This window comes from Phoca vitulina, unplaced genomic scaffold (assembly GCF_004348235.1).
Source record: "Phoca vitulina isolate PV1807 unplaced genomic scaffold, GSC_HSeal_1.0 scaffold17, whole genome shotgun sequence".
NCBI classification, from domain to species: domain Eukaryota; kingdom Metazoa; phylum Chordata; class Mammalia; order Carnivora; family Phocidae; genus Phoca; species Phoca vitulina.
Genome location: NW_022589720.1, coordinates 7,994,028 through 8,015,432, shown reverse-complemented (window position 1 = coordinate 8,015,432; position 21,405 = coordinate 7,994,028). Strand labels below are relative to the sequence as shown.

Genomic DNA, 21,405 nt, shown 5'->3' with positions numbered 1-21,405 from the left:
GCTGTCAGGGACTGTGGAGGAAATCATCAGCATTGGACATCAAGTATTTCTGGCATTCCATTTTCTGGATAAATAGTAGGACTGTACTTCCCTGCCACCTCTGAAATTAGACACGGACATGTGACTTGCTTCAGTCAATGAAATATAAGCTACAGTGATGTATATCACTCCTGGGGAGAAAATCTGGGGGAGCTAATGAACACAATACATCACACTGCATTTTCCTGCCTCAATGATTGTGGAAGCACACCCTAGGAGCCTCCATCAATCTAGGTCTCCAAGTGACTACAGTTAGCAGGAGCATCTCCCCCCACCCTGTAGTAGACATAATATTCAGTGAGAAAGGAACCTTTTGTTGCTTTAAGCTGCTGAGGTTTGAAGGTAGTTTGTGACAAAGACAAATTAGCCTATCCTGTTTCATAAAGGGTCTCAGCAGCTTGGGGCAGGGAGGGACTTAAAACAAGCACAACTACCACCAATACAGAAAGTCAATGAAAGAATAAACCTATCTTGGGGCGCCTGGGTGGCTCAGTCGTTAAGCGTCTGCCTTCGGCTCAGGTCATGATCCCAGGGTCCTGGGATCGAGCCCCGCATCGGGCTCCCTGCTCCGCGGGGCGCCTGCTTCTCCCTCTCCCACTCTCCCTGCTTATGTTTCCTCTCTCGCTGTGTCTCTCTCTGTCAAATAAATAAATAAAATCTTTAAAAAAAAAAAAAAGGATAAACCTATCTTGTACATGAAGACCAATCCCACCACCCAAAACCCCAACAGAGTAATATGACCAATATTATAAAAGAAAATGTCTATAAAAGGCGCAGCCTGGGGCCCTTTACTAAAACTGAAATAATAAAAGTTTTACGGTAGAATAAAATTCCCACCAGATTTACATGCAGTAAAATTACAAATCTAGCTCAGGCCAAAATAAAAGCATTGCATTTTATTTGTTATGAATGCAAATCAACTTAGAAACAGCAAAGCAAAACTCTTCCCGCTTTTCTTTTCTTTTTTTTCCCCTCCATCTCCCCAGGCTCTTCCTGCTTTTCAAAAAGCAAATTTCTTCTGTTTAATCCTGTGGGAACTTTTGTTGCTTTATTTGAATACCTAGTATCTTCACAAGGCATACCTTCTAAAAGTTCCTAGCACAGTGCCTAGCTCAATAAATATAAAGGTGGTTTTTTGTTTGTTTTAATGAAAAATCTCAAATCCTGGAGACTGCCCAGGAAATGAGAGGGGGAGAGAAAAGAACAATCAGTAAGAGTAGGTTCTCAAGTTGGAACCAGCTGCTGAAGTCAACACCCATGTTGGCTTGGCTCATGCCATCAGTTTTTCTAGCCAACAATTCAGCTCACCAAATATATCCTAAGTACCAACTATGAAAAAAAGAAGAAGAAAACCCTAGAAGTTTTGGGTATATGTCATAATTTTTAGGTCATTATCTACCTTGAAACTTTTTCCACATTAGATTTCAAAGTGTCTGCACATTCCTTCTGGTAATTATCCTTCTGGTGATAATTCAATAAACAAAGGACTGTTAAATTATTAGTAGTAGACTTTATTTTTCAGAACAATTTTACATTTACAGAAAATCTAAGATAGTGCAGTGTTCCCACACACAGAGCACCCAGTATCCCCTATTACTAACATCTACATTAGCATGGTACTTTTGTTAAACTTAATGAGCCAATATTCACACATCATTAACTAAAATCCAGTTTATTCAGATTTCCTTAGTCTTCACCTAATGTCTTTTGTTGTTGTTCCAAAATCCACCTGACATTTAGTTGCCATGTCTCCTTAGCTTGGCTAACACAGTTTCTCTTGGGTCTGGCAGTTTTTCAGGCTTTCCTTGTTTTTGATGACTTTGGTCATTTTAAGGAGTACTGGTCGGGTACCTTGCAGGATGCCCCCTATCAGAATTTGTCTCATGTTTCGCTCATGACTAGAATGGGGCTATGGCTTTGAGGGAAGAAAAGGACAGAGGCAAAGTGCCATTTTCATCACATCATATCAAGGGTACACCATTAACATGAATTATGACGGTTACTGTTGGCCTTGATTACTTTCGCTGAAGTAACAAAGGATTTTTAATATCTGATTACCAACAAAAATTTTTACAATTAATAACTATGATCACAGTAAATAAATATTAAGAATATATGACTGAAAAATATTACTCAAAATGTCTGTAAATAACCTACATACCCAAAACCAGGAGAGTGGGTATCTAAATTGTGGCACATTCACTACATGGAACATGGAAAAATGGGTAACGTTAAATACGCAAAGCAAAAATAAAAAATGAATAGAATACACACTGTACTTCCTACCTAGTACTTCCTACTAGATAAAAACATCAAAATAGGGCGCCTGAGTGGCTCAGTCGTTTAGCGTCTGCCTTCGGCTCAGGTCATGATCTCAGGGACCTGGGATCGAGTCCCACATCGGGCTCCCTGCTCGGCGGGAAGCCTGCTTCTCCCTCTCCCACTCACCCTGCTTGTGTTCCCTCTCTCTCTGTGTCTCTCTCTGTCAAATAAATAAGTAAAATCTTTAAAACAAACAAACAAACAAACATCAAAATAGCCTAAAAGAGAAAATACGAAAAAAACAGCCATTATAATTGGTCAGATGAGAACATGGGTGATTTTCTTGCCTTCTTTCCCCAAAGTTCCTAATGCTTCATTGCTACTTTTACAATTACCAGAAAAAAAACTACCTATAAAAAAAAATATGCATGTGCTAATTAATTAGGCCTTGCAAACATAAAGCCCCAATTCTACATGTATCCCAAAGTTTAGGTATTTTCTTATCGCTCCAGATTACCAGTAATTACAAACTTAACATTCACTGTACTGTTGCTCCTGGAAGCCTGAAAACTACATGTTTTTGGCCTCTTTGCTGCCTATGCTTGAGTTGCACCGAATCAAGGAGAAGTACTTTTGTGGGAAAAGGTGAAGCCATTTTCTACTTCTGGCTCTAAAAACAGCAGTGGCAGTTAATTGCAGGTCCTTGAACTCCTGCAGTAGTTACAGAGATCCTAGTGGTGATTCTTTTTTCTTTTTCAAGTTTTATTTCTTTAATCTCTACACCCAGCGTGGGGCTTGAACTCAAAAGCCAGAGATCAAGAGTCACATGCTCTTCCGACTGAGCCAGCCGGGCGCCCCCTGGCGGTGATTCGCGCGCCCCCCGCCCCCGAGCAGGGGACACCTGTCAGTTCAACAGCACGGGCAGTGGCTCCAACACTTACAGGAAGGGTGTGCCAGCTATCAACTTAGTCACCTCAGTTCCAAATCTGTCCTTCAGTACCTGTCCAGTGGTAAGTCACTGAACTCAAAACATTTTTTTAAAACCAAATTTGTCACTAGGAGGTACTGGAGGGACAACACAGGAGGAAGTGGTTTTCCGGCTCCTGCTGCACTCAGTAGGTTTGTTATAATGACCACCTTTTCACAACCCTACTGATAAGAACCCAAGACACTCCAGGTCTTGTACCCAACAGGGTACCCAACTCCCCCCACATGCCCATCCATTAACTTTGGTTCTCCTGCACCCTGAGGGGTTATTTCCTGCTGGCCCAGAAACTGTGGACTAGCTCTGGACAACTCCACACTCCTGCACTGATGTCTAAACCACAACTGTCAGGAGTGGCCCGACCTCTTCCAAGGCTGTCCCTACTTGGATACTCACCCTCTTGCTCAGGTATCCTTTACAGTATTCTTTACATCTCCATAGCTACCCTCTTACCGTAGCTTAGTAATTCAACTTCCTCTGTGGTTAACTTACTGTGTGCTGTCTGTCTCTTCACTAGATCAAGACAGGAAAAAAACAAGATTTAAAGAAGAACCAATCGGAAGTTTTAGAACTAGAAAATACAGGGAGTGTGGGATCACTCCTGGACTTGAGCTCTACAGCAACGTTTGCCTCAAGAAAAAGTACTTTGTACAATTCTTTGGAGTTATCAACTGAACTAGCTGTTTTTTCCTCCCATGAAACATCATGGTTTGTTTTTGAAACATCATGTTTACCATGGCTAAAAAAACTGAAGAAACAAAAAACAAAAAACAAGTTATTCAGACAGATCTGGGTATTCAAGCATTTTATCACTAAAGAATGAAGTGAGCCTAGGAGCCAAGGAAAACAACTGACGATATTTGTTGCCCATGATAAAAATCAAACTTTCAAGCAAAAATTAGGATTTTAGAAAACTTGTAATCACCACAATGAGCCTGACAGCTTCCCCAATACCTAAAAGGCTTTTCAAGATGAGACAGGTAGTGACGTTAAGGAATGTAAGCTTTGATAATACACATGAAACGTGTCAACATTTGGAATATCTGCATAACTCAATGATCAAGTATCCACCAAAAGACCAACGTGATGTTACAAAACCATGCATGAGTAAAAAAATAAACCAATGGATTTTTAAAAATAGCTTTATTGGGGGAGCGCCTGGGTGGCTCAGGTCATGATCTCAGGGTCCTGGGATCGAGCCCCATGTGGGGCTCCCTGCTCAGCAAGGAGTCTGCTTCTCCCTCTCACTCTCCTCTGTGTGCGCACACTCTCTCTTTCTCTCTCAAATAAAATCTTTTAAAAAATAGCTTCATTGGGGAATCATTGACATACAATAAAATGCACTTAAAGGGGTTATCACTTGATAAGCTTGTCAATGATAAAACTGTCATCACAACTGAGATAATGAACATATCCATCACCACCAAAATTAACTCAGGTCCCTTGATAATCTCTCCATCCCACTGTTCTCTCAGTCCCATTCCTAGGCAACCATCAATCTACATTCTAGTACTATGGATTAATTTGCATTTTCTAGAGTTCTATGTAAGTGGCACATACTGTGGCTTCTCTCACTTATTATTTTGAGATTCATGTATGTTGTATGAACAGTTCATTTCTTTTAGTCACAGACTCGTAATCCATTGTATAGGTGTATCACAATTTGTTTATTCATTCATCTGTTGATAGGCATTTGGGTTGGTTCAAGTGTCAGGATTTTACAAATAAAACTGCTATATACATTCACATACAAGAGTTTGTATGCATTCATTTCTCTTAGTAAGTCCCTACCAGTACTATGGCTGGATCATATGTTAACTTTTTAAGAAACTGCTACACTGATTTCCAAAGGGGTTGTACCACTTTACATTCCAGCAGCATATGAAAGTTACTGTTGTTCCACATTCTGACCAACATTTGGTATGGTCATACTTTATAATTTCATTCATTCTAATAGGTATGTAGTGATGTAGTTCTATTCTGCCAACAGCTTTATCGAAATATACATACTATAAAGCTCAACAACTAAAGTACACAATTCAAAGGCTTTTTATGTATTTACAGAGTGATGCAGCCGCTACCACAATCTAATTTTTTAACATCCTCATCATCCCAAAAAGAAACCTTGTAACTATTAACAGTCATTCCCCATTCTTTCTCTTTACATAGATTTGCCTATTTGAGCCATAATTTGGATCACATAAAATGTGGTGTTTCATGACCAGTTTCTTTCACTTAGCACAATGTTTATGAGGTTCAACCAAGTTATAATACATACCAGTATTTCATTCCTTTGTACTGCCAAATAATATTCTATTTTATAGGTATGTTACATTTTCTTATGCATTCATCAGTTGATACACAATGGGGTGTGAAGATATATTTTGAATTCTCCTAGGTATATACCTAGGAGCGGAAATGCTGGGTCATATGGCAACTTTGTAACACTATATCTTACATTCTCACTAGCAATGAATGAAGGTTCCAATTTCTCCACATCCTTCTCCACTGAATATCTGTTCCTTTTGATTATAGTCATCCTAGCGGGTGTGAATTATTTCACTGTGGTTTTGATTTGCATTTACCTAATGACTAGTGATGCTCAGCATCTTTTCATATGCTTATTAGCCATATGCATATATTCTCTGGTGAAGTGTCCAAATCTTCGGGCCTCTCTTAAACTGTGTCATTCGTTTTCTTACTGAGTTGAGTGTTTTATATACTCCAATAAGTCCTTTATCAGATATACATTTTGCAAACATTTTCTGTGGCCTGTCTTCATTCTCTTAACAGTGTCTTTCAAAGAGAAGTTGTGAATTTTGATGCCATCCAATTTATCAGTTTCTTCTTTTACAGATCATGCTTTTAATGTTGTATCTAAGAAATCTTAGCCTAACCCAATATCACAAAGGTTTTCTCCTATATTTTCTTCTAAAAGTTTCGTAGTTAGCTTTTTCATTTAGGTCTAACATCCCTCTGAGTTAATTTTGGTATATGGTGAAAGGTATGGCTCGAAGTTCATTTTTTGCCTATGAACAGTCAATTATTCCAGCACCATTTGTTGAAAAACTATACTTTCTCCACCGAACTGCTGTTGTATCTACGTCAAAAATCAACTGTCCACATGTGTATGAGTCTATTTCTGGACTATCCTGAGCCATCAAACCAATGGATTTTAATTTAAGTTGATTTAATGTTTAAAAGGTGAGGTATATGCTTTCAGATATAATACCGCTTAAAGAAACTACCACTTGTCGAACTTTGGCATAGTATCAAAGGACATCAAAAATTACCTGAAAGTACCCCTCCCTTTTTCAAATTATCTGTGTGAAGTCCAATCTTCTTCATACACTTTAACCAAAACATACCGCAAGAGTAACTGCAGGGGCAGAGATGTGAATCTGTCTTCTAACAATTCAGACAAAAAAGATTTGCAAAAAATTGAAACAATGCTACTTTTCTCACCGAAGTTTGCGTCTTGGAAAATACATTTATCATAAAGTTATTTTTGTTAACACGTACTGCATTTAAAGTTCTGTTTTTGGGCGCCTGGGAGGCTCAGTTGGTTAAGCATCTGCCTTTCAGCTCCCGTCATTATCCCAGGGGAGTCCCGCATGGGGTTCCCTGCTCAGCGGGGAGTCTGCTTCTCCTTCTGCCCCCCTCCCCATCTCTCATGAATAATTAAATTAAAAAAAAAATAAAGTTGTTTTCATTTCTAATATAGCAAAAAGATATCCTCCACATAAACAAAAGTCCTATGGGTCTTCAGTATTTAAAAGTATAAAGGAATCCCAAGAGCAATGGTCTTCAAACTGGTCCATTTAATAAAAGTGCCTCTAAGGAACTCTGAAATGGCTAAGAATGGGGGAAATGAAATTCACACAGGAAACATAGTTGACACAGGGCCTAAGTACAGAGCAGGTATTCAATATGTGATAAATGGAGAAGAAAAAAAAAGAGAAGGAATCTCCAAATCTTTTATCTCGAAAGTGCTATAATGTGCTATAACGTGAGATAAAATGCTTTTATCTCAAAAGTGCTTTACACTGAAAATGCTAAATCTAATTGTATGTAAATTTTATCTTATTAACCTATCATTAAAAAATACACAAGTGGGGGTAGGGAACAGAGAGACAGAGAAATAAGATTATAATGAAGTTGTTATAAGAAATGAGCATACAGAAAATGTTTCAATGTCTTCCAAGCCTTCAAGAACTCACCATGTCTGTTATGCACTGAACTGTGTTGTTTCCACCAGCTCCACCAAAATTCACGTTGAGTGTGTGTGTGCCTGTGTACGTATTTATTAGAGAAAGAGAGAAAAAGCACGAGAGCATAAGTGAGGGGAAGGGGCAGAGGGAGAGGTAGAAGCAGAAAGCCCATTGAGCAGGGAGCCCAACGACAACGCGGGGCTCAATCCCAGGACCCCTGAGACCCTGGGATCATGACCTGAGCCAGAGGCAGACCTTTGACTGAGTCACCGAGTTGTCACTGGGCACCCAGGTGGCCCACCAAAACTCATAATATTGATGTCCTAACCCCTAAAACCTCAGAATGACTGTATTTGTAGACAAGGTCTTTAAAGACATAATTAAGTTAAAGATAAGGTCATTAGGGTGGGCCCTAATTGAACATGAGGTGCCTCTGTATAAAGAGATTAGGACACAAAACTGCAAAAAGAGAAAACCACAGAGACACACAGGAGGAAGACAAAAATCTGCAAGCCAAGGAGAGAAGCCTCAGAAGAAACCAGCCCTGCAGACATCTTGATCTCAAACTTCTGGCCTCAAGAACTGTGAGAAAATAACTTTCTATTGTGGAAGCCACCCACTGTGGTACTTTGTTATCACACCCATTACAAATACAATATCCAAAACTGAATTTATCTCTTCCCATTCAGAGCTAATGAAACTACACTAGAAATCATTTTCAAATCCTCCTCCCTGTATCACCTCATCAATCACTATATTCTATTAATTCTACCCTGATCTGTTGTTTTTCTTTCTCGTTCTTTCCATTTCCACTGCCCGAACACGAATTCCCGTTAATATCTTTCTATATCTATCTATGCCCACTGCAATAGCATTCTAAAATATAGTCTGAATTAATAAGTTTTCCCTTGGGGTCTTACTTCCTGTTCTCTTTTTAAGAACTCTTTCCATTTTACCTGTATTATGCCAAAAATATGCGATCTTCACGTCCTTACAGGAGAGAAGTAAAGCCCAACTAAAATAAGCCTGGTCTGGAAGAGAATACCCAGGTAGCCCAATATTAATCACACACAGCATTCTAGCCTAGAAGGTATTCTAGTTCAACAATGGAGGAGACAACTTATGGGATGTCTGCCCTGACCAAGAATGGACACAGCCAGCCATAACTTTCATTCGTTTTCTTTTTATTGAGATGTAACTGACATATAACATTAGTTTCAAATGTATAACATAGATTCAATATATGTATATATTGAGAAATGATCACCACAATGAGTCTAACTAAATACATCACCACACGTAATTTTTTCTTGTGGTAAGAACTTTTAAGATCTACTCTCTTAGTAACTTTCAAATATACAATATAGTATTAATTATAGTCACCATGCTGTATACTATTATCTCCAGGCTTTGTAACTGTTAGTTTGTGCCTTTTGACATGATTTTTATTCTTCCACTATCTTCCCTACCACCACCCAGCTACCTGGATCATGGGTAGGCACCTGACCCAACATGGGCCAATCAGATTCTAGCTCCCAGAAATTTGGATTTAAGATTAAGTTAATAAGGAAAAAGATATATTCAAGAAAACAGTAACAGAACGGCAAGACAATTAATGCCTCACCTCTGCTCAAAACCCTATCTCACAAAAGTAAAAGTAAAGTCTTACCTACTTGTTCTCCTTCTACACTCCCCCTGGCCCCATGATCTCCCTGACCTCATATTTTACTTCCTCTTTGCCCAACTCATTCACTCCACTGCAGCTACACTGGTCTCCTGGTTATTAAACATTCCCAGCATACCCCCGTCTTAAAGATTTCACACTGGCTATTGTCTCTGCCTAGAATGCTCTGCCCACAGAGTATGTCTAACTCCCTCCCTTACTTTGCTCCTTCTCAGTGAGGCCCTCCTTCATCGCCACATTTAAAACTGCAACGCCATCCTCCTATCCTGGCACTCCTATTCCCTACAGATTTACTGTTCTCCACAGCATTTATAACCTTCAAGTTATGCCATATAATTTATTTTCTGTCTTCCCTTCCTCCCCTACCAAGCCAAAAGAATGTAAACCCAATGAAATAAGGGATTTTGTCTGTTTCCTGCCTAGCCCAAAAGCATAAAATAGTGCCTGGCCTGTAACAGGTGCTCAGTAAGCATTTGCCAAATAAGTGCATGTCTGCTTGGTGGTCATAAGCATGCCAAAGCAGCGAAAGTTGATCCGTGGTGAGAAGAATGAAGCAGACATGTCTGAAAGCAGAGATGAAAGACCATGTGGTTCTAGAAAGATGACAACGAGCTATCTGGTTCTGACAACTTCCCATCCTTTTAACTCATTTCTTCCAAATCTATGTCACCTCAGGTTTTGCCATAGTAAATACAGAACGTGATCAACTGCAATACACTTCAACTCCATACCTTCCCAGTATGTCTCATAAAGCATAAAGAATAACTGCTTTGGCACTCCATAAAAAAATTACTGATGATATTTTGTATTACATTTTGCTAGAGTAAGGAGTGACTTAGCAAAATTTAAAAAAAAAAGTCAGCTCTGTACCACTGGACTGAAATGAGAACACTCTACTATGGCAAAATGCATTTTATATCTTCATGAGGGTTTCATATATCAATACTTGCTTGCAACATCTATTCCAACAGTGTGGTGTTTTTTCTTTTAAAAAATGTATATCCTTGAGCAAAAGACAGATTTTTTTTCCTGAAACTGAAAAATCTCAGTGCACTGCAGGATCAGACTCCTAATCCATAAAACAAGGAAGCTGCATTTCTAAGGTATCTTCTGAAGTTCAAAGATTTGATGATAGCAGTTTATACAACCTATCCACACTCATACAAACTACATAAAAAAAAATATGAATGATTCATTTATCCCGTGTAATGAGAATGGATTATAAACCTGTTGATTTTACAAAAATAAAATTTAACACACCGAACACTTTTTAGAGATCTTTAAAATCTAGCGAACACTTAATATGAAAGGCCAAAATCCATCTGGCAAATAATCAATTTTCTAACAGAATTCAATACTGTTTACTACAAATACAAAACATTCTGAGCATTATAATATCACATACAGTACCCTAGAGAAAAGCAAGACGCTATTTTTAAGAGTGAGAAGAGTTACACTCTACTTGTATCCTTAGTATTTTAATAACATTTTTAGTCTGTTGGCTCAGATTAACATATTTAAAAAAAGTAAACATTATCAGTGTTTTTAACAATAGGTGACAATTTTTTTTTAAAGATTTTAGTTATTTATTTGACAGAGAGAGAAACACAGCGAGAGAGGGAGCACAAGCAGAGGGAGAGGGAGAGGGAGAAGCAGGCTTCCCGCTGAGCTGGGAGCCCGATGCGGGGCTCAATCCCAGGACCACCGGATCATGGCAGAGGCTTAACGACTGAGCCACCCAGGCGCTCCAAAGGTGACAATTTTTAAAACTTAATTTTCTTTACATATTTTTGTAATTTTCTTTCATTTTTACTAAGTCTCCTACAAAAAAAAAAACTTTCTTTTATAATCAGATAAACAACCCAATTGCATTTTTTCAATTTAAGAAATAATCTGTAATAACTAATTTAGCAAACAGAGCAGTTGTTTCCAACCTGTTCTTCGCTATATCATGAAATCCTCTGTAATGCTCCCTTTCCTTCCAATGTTTTTTCCAGTTAAATTTAAATTTAATTTTGAAGATTTCCGAAGTCTTCTGATTTGGAATTTAGCAAAAGTGGGCATGAGAAGTATTAAAATTCACTTTCGTTTCATGACTAATAGTTTCATAAAACAAATGCCAAAAGAGGTTCTGTCAAAATATGTAAATGATTCATCTTATAAAGGGAGCAACAAAAATTATTTTATCTATTTTAACCATAGTGTCTGACAGACCCGAGTCTGAATCTTACCTCTGACCTTGCTCCCTGTATGACCTTAGGCAAGTCACTAACAATACCAACCCTCCGTTTCCTTTCCATAAAGAGTGGATATTGCCTACCTTAAAATGTTGAGAGAATTGAATGAGATGTGTATAAAGCGTTTAGCAAAATAAACGCCATATACACGAGCTCATAGTTATTTCAATAGGAAACAGTGTTCAAGTCAATAAATAAAAATCATTTATATCTTACCCTGATTATAATTTTACAAGGAAAAAAATGTTCAAGCATTAGGAGTACATGGAAAACCTTTCTTTCATAATTCCATATAAAATCAGATTCTGCAATCCCTGAGTTTCCACTAACTACAGCACCGTAAATGTGGTGCACAATGAGTGCCCAGGCTCAAAGAATGGAATTTAATGTAATATGCCAGCACACATCGTGATAAACAAATACTTGCCTTATTAGACGGAGTCATTAAAATGTGAATCCAAAATGACCTGAAATCTATGCAGATGGAAAAAAACAAAGTAATTCCTAACCTCTCAGCAGTTTCACTTTACCATTTTTTCCAAAGGAGTCTCCTGCAGCCACCAGCTTTCACTCCCTGTATATAATAAACACAACTGAGGCATAATGAAAGGAAAACTCTATTTGTAATCATAATATCTAGGTTCAAATCTCTTATTACTGTGTGAAACTTGGACAAGCTGTTAAAATAACTAAGCCTGAATTTCCACATCTGTAGAAGATATTACTACGTACCCACTCACTGGGGCTACTCTGAAAGATCAAGTGTAAACGCATGTGAGTATGCTTTGTAAACGGTCACACACAAATGTCATTACAGCTGAGGTTCTTACCATCTAAGGAAAGACTTATTTAAAAAATGGTAAATCGACATCTACCAATTCATTGCATATACAGACAACAGCAAACGTGTATCACTCACTATTGCACACCATGGCAGTATTCGATGATTTTCATCTAAAACCACCAAAACTGCAATCCATTAAGATTGAAAGACATATCCCCACATAAAGTCACCCCAGGCATAAGTGCATCTTCACTGGTAACCAAACCATCAAGAGACAGGATTATTTATTTATTAATTTCCTCTACAGACTCACGAAATTATTTTGTAAATTCTAAAAAGATAAAAGCGCTTTAAAATAACCTACCTTCGGTGGATAAGCAAATGCATTTAAATACTCAAAAGATATTTATACCTTATGTATTCCGTTTACAAGGGTTAGCTCGTTCCAAAACAACCATATCCGAAACACACGCACTAACAAAACAAAGCACAGAAAACCGGGCTTACTGGTGTCAGGGATTCGACACAAAATAAACTACATCAAAACAAAAGAATTCTAAACAACTTCCCTCCTCCTAATAACCTCGTTGGACCTTACTCTTCCACGTTTAGTAAACAAATTATTTGGAAGCAGGGACGCAGAGGGCAAGGTTCTTAAATAGGGCTCAGTCCACCGCACTCAGCCGTCACCTGGCGGGGCATTTTTCGCGAAGTTTCAGAGTCAACAAAGAAGTTTTGTTGTCAGGGGGTAGGGCCTGTACAGCAGCAATAGGCGAAACGACAATAAGACAGACAAAACCGGGTGGAGGAAGGCCGTGGAATACACCCCCATACTTCGAGCAGCGATCACAGCGTGTCCCCCGGGCACTGGGGAGACCGAGCGGGCGGGGAGGCCACGCCGGCCCCGATCCCCGCGGCCCGAAGCCCCCTACCCCGGCGGGCCCCCGCCCTCCGTGCGCACGGGCGGGAAACGGCGGGGGGCGCCAAGGGGTCACCTTCCGCTCCCCCCCGCGGCCCGCCGCCCCTCGCGCTCAGCGCGGCGGACAAACGGCCTCAGGCGCCGGCCCCGCCGCTGTCACCGCGCGCCCCCGCCCCGAGGGGAGGCGCCCCCGCCGCGCCGCCAAGGGGGCCCGCCGCCTGCCTCGAGTTCCGCGGCCGCGGCGCGGGCCTGGCCCGAACCCAGGCGCCGGTGCAAGGGCGCGGGCGCCGCCGCTTACCTTCCTCGGCGGTGTCCATCTTGTCTGGGGGGGCGGCGGTGACGCAGCCGCGAGGCTCCCGCGGCCGGGGCCGGAGCCTTCCGGCCGGGGCGGAAAAGGAGGGAGGGGGAGGAGGAAGGAGGGAGTGGAGCCGGGCCCGGGCAGGTGCGCGAGCTCAGGTGCGAGAGAGGAAGCGAGAAGAAGGAGAGAGGGGGAGAGGGAGAGGGAGACAGGCTGACAGAAAGCGGACGTGAGAGGGGAGGGGGAGGGGCAGGGAGAGAGGAGCGGAGAGGCCTGGGCGGGGCGCCGGGCGGAAGGGGCGGGAGCGCCCAACGACGCGCGCCGTCACTTCCGCCGCCGCCGGCCGCGCGGGCGGGGAGGGCTGAGCGCGGGCAGGGCAGCGAGCCTCCGGGCTCCGGGCTACCTCGGTCTTGTTGTGGGCGGCGGGGCGGAAACCTAAGCAGGAGCCGAGCTCTGGTGGCACCGAGGGCGGCGACAAAGGAGGCGCAGAGGCGGGGGTTAGAGCTGCGTGAGCAGGCGCCTGGCGGCGAGGCAGTGACCGCGGCGAGGGTCCCGGCCGCCGTGCACGGCAGAGGCCGGTCCCTGGGAGGCTTAGGGATTCTCTGGGTGAAAATACGGGCCCTGCGCCCCCTCCTCCCCGCCGCGACACGCTAGTGCTGCGTGTCTGGAGTGGGCCCAGGAATATGCATTTTTGTTCGGCACCCGGATAGTTCTGGTGCACGTTTCGAGGAAGTACTGAAACATCTCTGAAATGTAAGAAGACGCACACTAACGTTGCCAAAATTCCTCCCAGGGAGACTTCTGCCTTTGGTTGGAAGGACTTCAGTAAACCTCTTAGGCCGAGGGTTGACACATCCACCTCTAAGAGAAATCGGTTCAGAGGCGAACAGGGCTTGATATAGTGAATTATGAGCGCCTACCTGGCCAGAGTTGACCTGCTTCGGCCTTAGAAGAGGCTGACCTCTGCCTCCGTCAGTAGTCCACCTTTCCTCACCATAAGCTTGCCTTTTTCTTTAAATAGAGATTAGAAAATACGGTTTAGAAAGACCACCACCCTAGAAGCACCTGAGTAGAACCAAAGATGTATCTAAACCCCGCCCCCAAATATTTTAAACAATATGCAGATGAGTTACAGAAAGATTCGAGAATGCTAGCAATCTCTTTTCCATCTGTGTGACTAAAGGAGTTGGAAAGACCCCTCCTCCAAGCCGCCTAAATCAGAATGAAATTTGGAATAAAAATAATGAAACTTTAGAGTCCAAAAAGAGAGCAGCTCTTGAAAACTAATGTCACTGATTTGACTGATTTCACTCATGTTACCCAACGCAGGAAGGCAAATTCTTCCTGACACGATAATGGAGGCCCACTGATTTCAAGGGCTGAGCTTGAGAATTGATCACATTTAAGCTTTTACTTAAAAATGTTGATACTATCTCCCAAGAAATTGAATTTGAAGGAGACTCACTCCCCAACCCCCATCCCTCCCACCCAACCCCAACGTGGGTTCACATCCCTGTAAGGCCCGTGGTGGAGCACTTCTCCCTGAGCTCAAACCAGGGGCACAGTTTAGGACCACCAACCCCAGTCTCATGTTGTATGACATAGGGGGAGGGATTCTGTGAGACAGACTGAGATTTGCTAAGAAAGTACTGGTAATATTTCAGGGCAGGTATGTAAACAGCACAGCAGAGCTGGGGTAGGACTGGAGGGAAAGGTGTGTATGTAGTGAGGTGGAGGGCTCACTCCTGTCTTTAAGTGTCTTACTTAGTGATGCTCAAAAACATTACTTGTAGAATCGAGAATTGCCCCAACGTTTTCTCGTTTAGCCTTTGGAAGTTAAATATAAGAGTAATAAACCAACATTCATTGAGTCCCTGCTGTGTGCCAAGCACCGGTCCTCGAAACAGCCTTTTAGGACACGTAAATCAGTCACACTTTTCTTGGTCGCCAATGACAGGAACCCAACTAAACTTGTAGGCAATGTTGGAGGAACGTACTGTTGATCTGAACAAATTGTGATGGGGGTCGTGATCCAGTGGGCCTGAGGGACTCCTAGAACCAGAGTCCCTCTCTCTGCCTCCATCCTTAAATTCTGCTTCTCTCTGCATATGAGTTTTCCTGCTGTAGGGCCGGCTTCCTCCACGTGCCTGGAGAAAAGGCCACTGGTAGCTCTCAAGTTTCTATCTTCTGCCTCACCTTCAGATGGGCCGAGGGTGATGATCTATAGAGCCAAGTTAAAAATTCCCAGGGAAGGACAGGTATTGGTCCAGGTAGGTGCCCATCCCTGAACCAAATGATTGTGCTAAAGAGCTAAGATCATGGACTCTGCCACTGAACTACATTATTGAGGTGGAGAGAGGAACATTTCCCCTGAGAAAGGAGAGGACAAAATAATAGATGTGCATTATATTAGAATTACTGTTTTCAAATGAGAACACCAACATTATATAAAAATATTTTCATTTGCCACACTTTATCCAAAGAAACCAATGTTAAAATGCGTACAGAATTTCAATCTGGAACAAATGTTATTTTGATCAAAAGAAACACTTAAAGGTATAGCATACACATGGTTCCAGCCTCATTTGTGTGTGGGTGTCTACTGTGTCATGAGGATATTCTAGTCTAGTAATGCTGGGTTTCCATATAGCAATAAAATGAGCAAGAGGAGACATGTAGGAAAACAGAGTATAATATTTTGGGCACAAACTGTAACAATAACAATAATTAACCAAACTCCTTATTATGTCCGATGAACATCAATAGCCACTCTGTGTAGTAAATATTATACCCATTTTACAGATGAGGAATCTGAGACTCACAACTGATAAGTAACTAGCTCTTGGCCATATACATAGAAGAGGAACCAGAATTAAAGCACAGGTCTATCCAGCTGCAGGCCTCCCACGTTTTAAACCTCACCAGTTTGCCATTAGCAGCCACCCTCTACACTGACATTAAACTCAACTTTTTACTGTGAGCCCATGTTTATATAGAAAGCCATGACTTTGCAACAGTTGCCCAGAATTGCTGCTGAACAAGCATAGATATGGCAATTAGGCAAAATGCCTTACTCTAAGCTTAAAATTGTTAACATTAACAAATTATTGGGGCGCCTGGGTGGCTCAGGCGTTAAGCATTTGCCTTCAGCTCAGGTCGTGATCCCAGGGTCCTGGGATCCAGCCCCTCATCAGGCTCCCTGCTCCGCGGGAAGCTTGCTTCTCCCTCCCCCACTCCCCCTGCTTGTGTTCCCTCTCTCACTGTGTCTGTCAAATAAATAAATAAAATCTTTAAAAAAATAAATTATTGAAGGCAATTTATGGCATTATCTAAATATTAAAATCTTCCTATTTTCTCTTCCCTTTTCATTGTCCCTTCCTTCCTGTCTTCCCTTTCCATTCCATCTTCCCTACCCCTCCATCTTTCTTTTCTATTTTCCTTGCCTTCCACAACAGCGATGTAGGCAAAAACATGGGGACCAAAGGAAGAGGCATGCAGGTTGGACAACTGATTATGTTGAGCAAATAAGTAAAGATATTGAGAATAATGATGGTCAGATTTCCCACATTGGAGAAAATACTACTGTGGAAAGGGAAAGGTTAGAAAGAACCCTGAGGTGTTAGATTGGAAACATAGCTACCATTATGAACTCACTTTAAAAAATAAGAGCAGATAAAGAAATTTATATACATGTGTGTCCATGTATTATATATAATACATATTAAATATTACATATACTGGGAATATATATACATTAAAATACATACTGGGAAATATATATATATATATATATATATATATATATATACACTTCCATATTGGGACAATTGGCAAAATTGAGATTTGAATAGGGTCTTTGAATGTTAATGTATGTTAATGTTGTATCAATATTGATTTCCTGACTTCTTCAGAGATCCTTGTTTAGTTAAATACATACTAGAGTGTTTAGGTTTGATGTAGGATTAGGCTTGAAACTTATAGTCAAATGGTTCAGAAAAAGACTCTGTGGGGGGGTGTGCGCACACGTGTGCACGTGCGTGAATGAGAGAGGGAGGAAGTTAAAAGTTGGTGAATCTGAGTGAAGGTAGTATGAGAGTTTTTTGTATTGTACTTGCAATTTTTCTGTGGGAAATTATTCTGAAATACTTTTTTAAAGGTAAAATTTGTAGGTGCTGATGGAACTCCAAAGCAGTAGTTCTCAAATTTGGGGGATCAGTCATAAACACCTTTGACAATCAGATAAAATCTATGATTTTTTTTTTTTTCAGAAAAATTCCATAAGCACAAAATGTCGCATACAATTTCAGGGGGTAGTTCAAGTGCACAAACTCCTGGTTAAAAGAACTTCTCAGTTACAGGATTGAGAAAAACTGATAATGTTCATTTCCTTTTCCAAGAATATAGCAGGCTAGGTTATTTAAGCCAACAGTTGAAAATGCTAGGTAAAATATAAAAAGCATATTCTTACACGTTGGGAAAAATGGTAAGGAAATTACTGGGCCAAAATTTAAGGACAAGAGGTAAATGGAACCTGGAAGTTGCTTTGCTCCGCTGAGCCAGGCAAACTTGAGCTTGTGTTTTGACAGCTTCCAGAAGCAAGAAAAATAATTATGGAAGCCCAGAACCTGCCCAGCACGAGACTGTGTTAAGGGACCTTCTACCGGGATTCTCCCCAAGGCCCATAGGGCTGCTATCTCCGGGGAATGGTGAGCCAAAAATAAATCTGACCCCTCTCCAAGACATTTAGGAAAAGTTGTCTGCTGATGATACCCACGAACCAGCCCTAGCATGGATTGCACCCCAAACTCCTATCACCCCAGTGACCAAATAATCTCTGACAGTGAATTCAGTTCAAAATGATCTTGGACCACTGGGAGCCCCAAGCACCTGGTAGAAGCAAATGCGGATTCCGTCTAGAGGAATGCACTGTTTCCTAGCTGTCTTGGTCTGCTGGGTCTGCCGTAAAAGAATACCACAGACTGGGTAGCTTAAACAACAGGAATTTATTTTGTCACGGTCCTAGAGGCTGGGAGTACAAGGTCAAGACGCCTTTAAGTTTGGTTTCTTCTGAGGCCTCTCCCCTTAGCTTGCAGATGGTCGCCTTCTTGCTGCCCATCCTCACATGGTCTTTTTTCTGTGTGTGCACATCCCTGGTGTCTCCTCTTCCTCCTACAAGGACTGCTCTCCTACTGAATTAGGGCCCTACCCACATGACCTCATTTAATCTTAATTACCTCTTTAGAGGCTCTATCTGCTAATAGTCACTTAGGAGTGAGGGCTTCAAAAATGAATTTTTGGGGGACACAGTTCAGTCCATAACACCAACCCTCAAAGAACCTCCCCAACTAAGTTTACAAGGACAATGAGCTACACACAATAAACATAACCAAATATACATGTGTGTGTATATTTATGTATGTGTATATATGTGTCCCAAGATGCCTTGAGCAAGAACTCACATAACAGCCTAAACCATCCCACAAAGACTTCAGATATGGAAATTCCTAGACACAGATTATAAAGAAATTACACTTACGATATTTTTTAAATGGTGATGAAACAATTTTATTTTAAAATGATAATTTTATAACAGAACGACATCTTTTGCCACCATTTAAACACAAACTGAACATTTTTATTGATCCAGAAATAAAGGTATACATAATTTTTGCGGGAGTATACAAGCCAACGCTTGAGAGAACTCTGCACTTCAGCGTGAATGAGGCTGCTCCCGTCCTTGTGCGTATGGAGGTCTGGAGCCTGTGGCCCTTCCCTGGAAGTGGCCACCTTTCATTCACCGATGTATCCGATGTGTCAGTAAATACTGGCTGAATAAATTAAGTATACTTTTTCAGGAGATGCTTTCTGATACTGGAATAGGAACATGTGTATGAAGGCCTTTCTTAGGAAGAGACAAATTCATATCATAGCTGACACTGAACAACAATGATACATTACCTTTAGTGAGTCTGCTCTTTTATATCTGCATTTCTTGGTTGTAATAAATTCAATTTCAGTACTTCATGCAGATATTCTCAACAAGGATGTACATTGAGTCAAATCAAATCATCAAATAACCAAGAGTTTCACGTTACTGACCTATTTGGTTATGAAAATCCCATAAAAATCCTTTACGATTTAAGCTGAAATGTTGCTGAGATAAAGGCCTTCAAGATCACAATTCCTTTTTTCTCCAAAAGTTTATTATGAAAATTTTCAAACATACCGACAAGGTGAAGAAATAGTACAATGAACTATATGTCCCCAACCTAGATTCAACAATTACTAACATTTAGCCATATGTATTTTAACTATAGTTTTTCTTTTCCGTATCATTTGGAAGTATGTGTCTGAACACCTTGCCCCTAAACACGTTAGGGTGTATCTCCTAGAGTTAGAATAATCTTTAAAACCATTAGCACCCCATAATAATATCTAGAATCTAAAGTTCCTGTAATTGTCCCAAGAATGCCTTTTACAGTTTTGTTGTTTTAAAAAAATTTTTGCTTTGTTTTTATTTTTTTTAAAGATTGTATTTAGTTATTTGAGAGAGAGATACAGAGAGAGAGCATGAGTGTGGGGGAGGGGCAGAAGGAGAGGGAGAAGCAGGCTTCCCGCTGAGCAGGGAGCCCCACGCTGGGTGACCCTTAACGGACTGAGCCACCCAGGTGCCCCTGAAAAAAAAAATTGTAACACAAGCATCCAATCAATCTAGCCTCATTCATTGCCACTGGTTTAAGTGGCACCACCCTTATTCTAAAACAGTCGTTAGGCGTCCAACTCTTGATTACGGCTCAGATCATAATCCTGGGATTGTGGGATCAAGCCCAACATCGAGCTCCATGCTGGACATGGAACCTGCTTGAGATTCTCCCTCTCCCTCTGCCCGCCCCCCACCATGCTCGTGCTCTCTGTCTAAAAAAATAATAAAATAAATAAGAAAAAATGAAAATAAAACAGTCCCTGTACCTTTTGTTTTTCTGATGACATGCCTGTTGGCAGATCACAGGACAGTTGTTTATATAATATCTTTCATTGTAGATTTATCTGATTGCTTCTTCCTGTTGTCATTTAACTTGTTCCTTTAGCCCCTCTGTTTCCTGTAAACTGAAAGTTAGCCTAGAGGCTTGATTTGATTCAGGTTAAACATTGCTTTCGAAAGAATATCTCGTAGGTGGTGTCATATCTTTCTTATGGCAGCACACGGGAAGGCCAGAAACTCAGGTGGAGCCACTACTAATGTGACTGAGTCTGATCACTTAGTTAAGGTGATGGCTACCGAGTCTCACCATTTATTAATATTCTGTTGAGTAATACTTGAAAGCCACCTTCCTTCATATCCTTTTATTCATATATTCCTCATTAAGGAGGATAGCTAGATTTTAAAGTTATTCTTATATTTGAAATTGCATTTTATCATTAAAAACATTCTTACCGATATTCATAATAACAAGTGTATTTTACAAGATCTTCTAAGCTCTTTATTATGAAATTCTCTCTTAATATTTCCAGTGAAATAAAACCTTGTTCTAATTTGTGTCAATCTCCTAATTGTTGCAAGAAAGAAAGAAAGAAAGAAGGAAAGGAAGGAAGGAAGGAAGGAAGAAAGGAAGAAAGAAAGAAAGAAAAAGAAAGAAAGGAAGAAAGGAAGAAGGAAGGAAGGAAGGAAGGAAAGAAGAAAGAAAGAAAGAAAGAAAGAAAGAAAGAAAGAAAGAAAGAAAGAAGGAAAAAAGGAAAGGGCGCCTGGGTGGCTCAGTTGGTTAGGCATCTGCTTTTGGCTCAAGGTCACGATCCCGGGGTCCTGGGATTGAGCCCTGCATTAGGCTCCCTGCTCAGCAGGGAGTCTGCTTTTCACTCTACCCCTCCCCCCTGCACATGATCTCTCTCTCTCTCACGTTCTCTCTCTCTCTCAAATAAATAAATAAAATCTAAAGAGAGAAAGGAAGGAAGGAAGGAAGGAAGGAAGGAAGGAAGGAAGGAAGGAAG

The 21,405-nt window shown here is 41.0% G+C and overlaps 1 protein-coding gene across 1 annotated transcript in view; it reads right to left on the bottom strand.

Annotated features, from left to right (window-relative positions):
- Positions 1–13,654, bottom strand: part of MARCHF6 (membrane associated ring-CH-type finger 6) — an 81,200-nt gene extending 67,546 nt beyond the window's left edge. Inside the window, exon 1 of the mRNA XM_032415458.1 lies at positions 13,420–13,654. Coding sequence (XP_032271349.1) covers positions 13,420–13,438 — 19 coding nt within the window. The 5' untranslated portion in view covers positions 13,439–13,654. The remainder of the gene's footprint in view (positions 1–13,419) is intronic.
- Between the last annotated feature and the right edge of the window lie 7,751 nt (positions 13,655–21,405).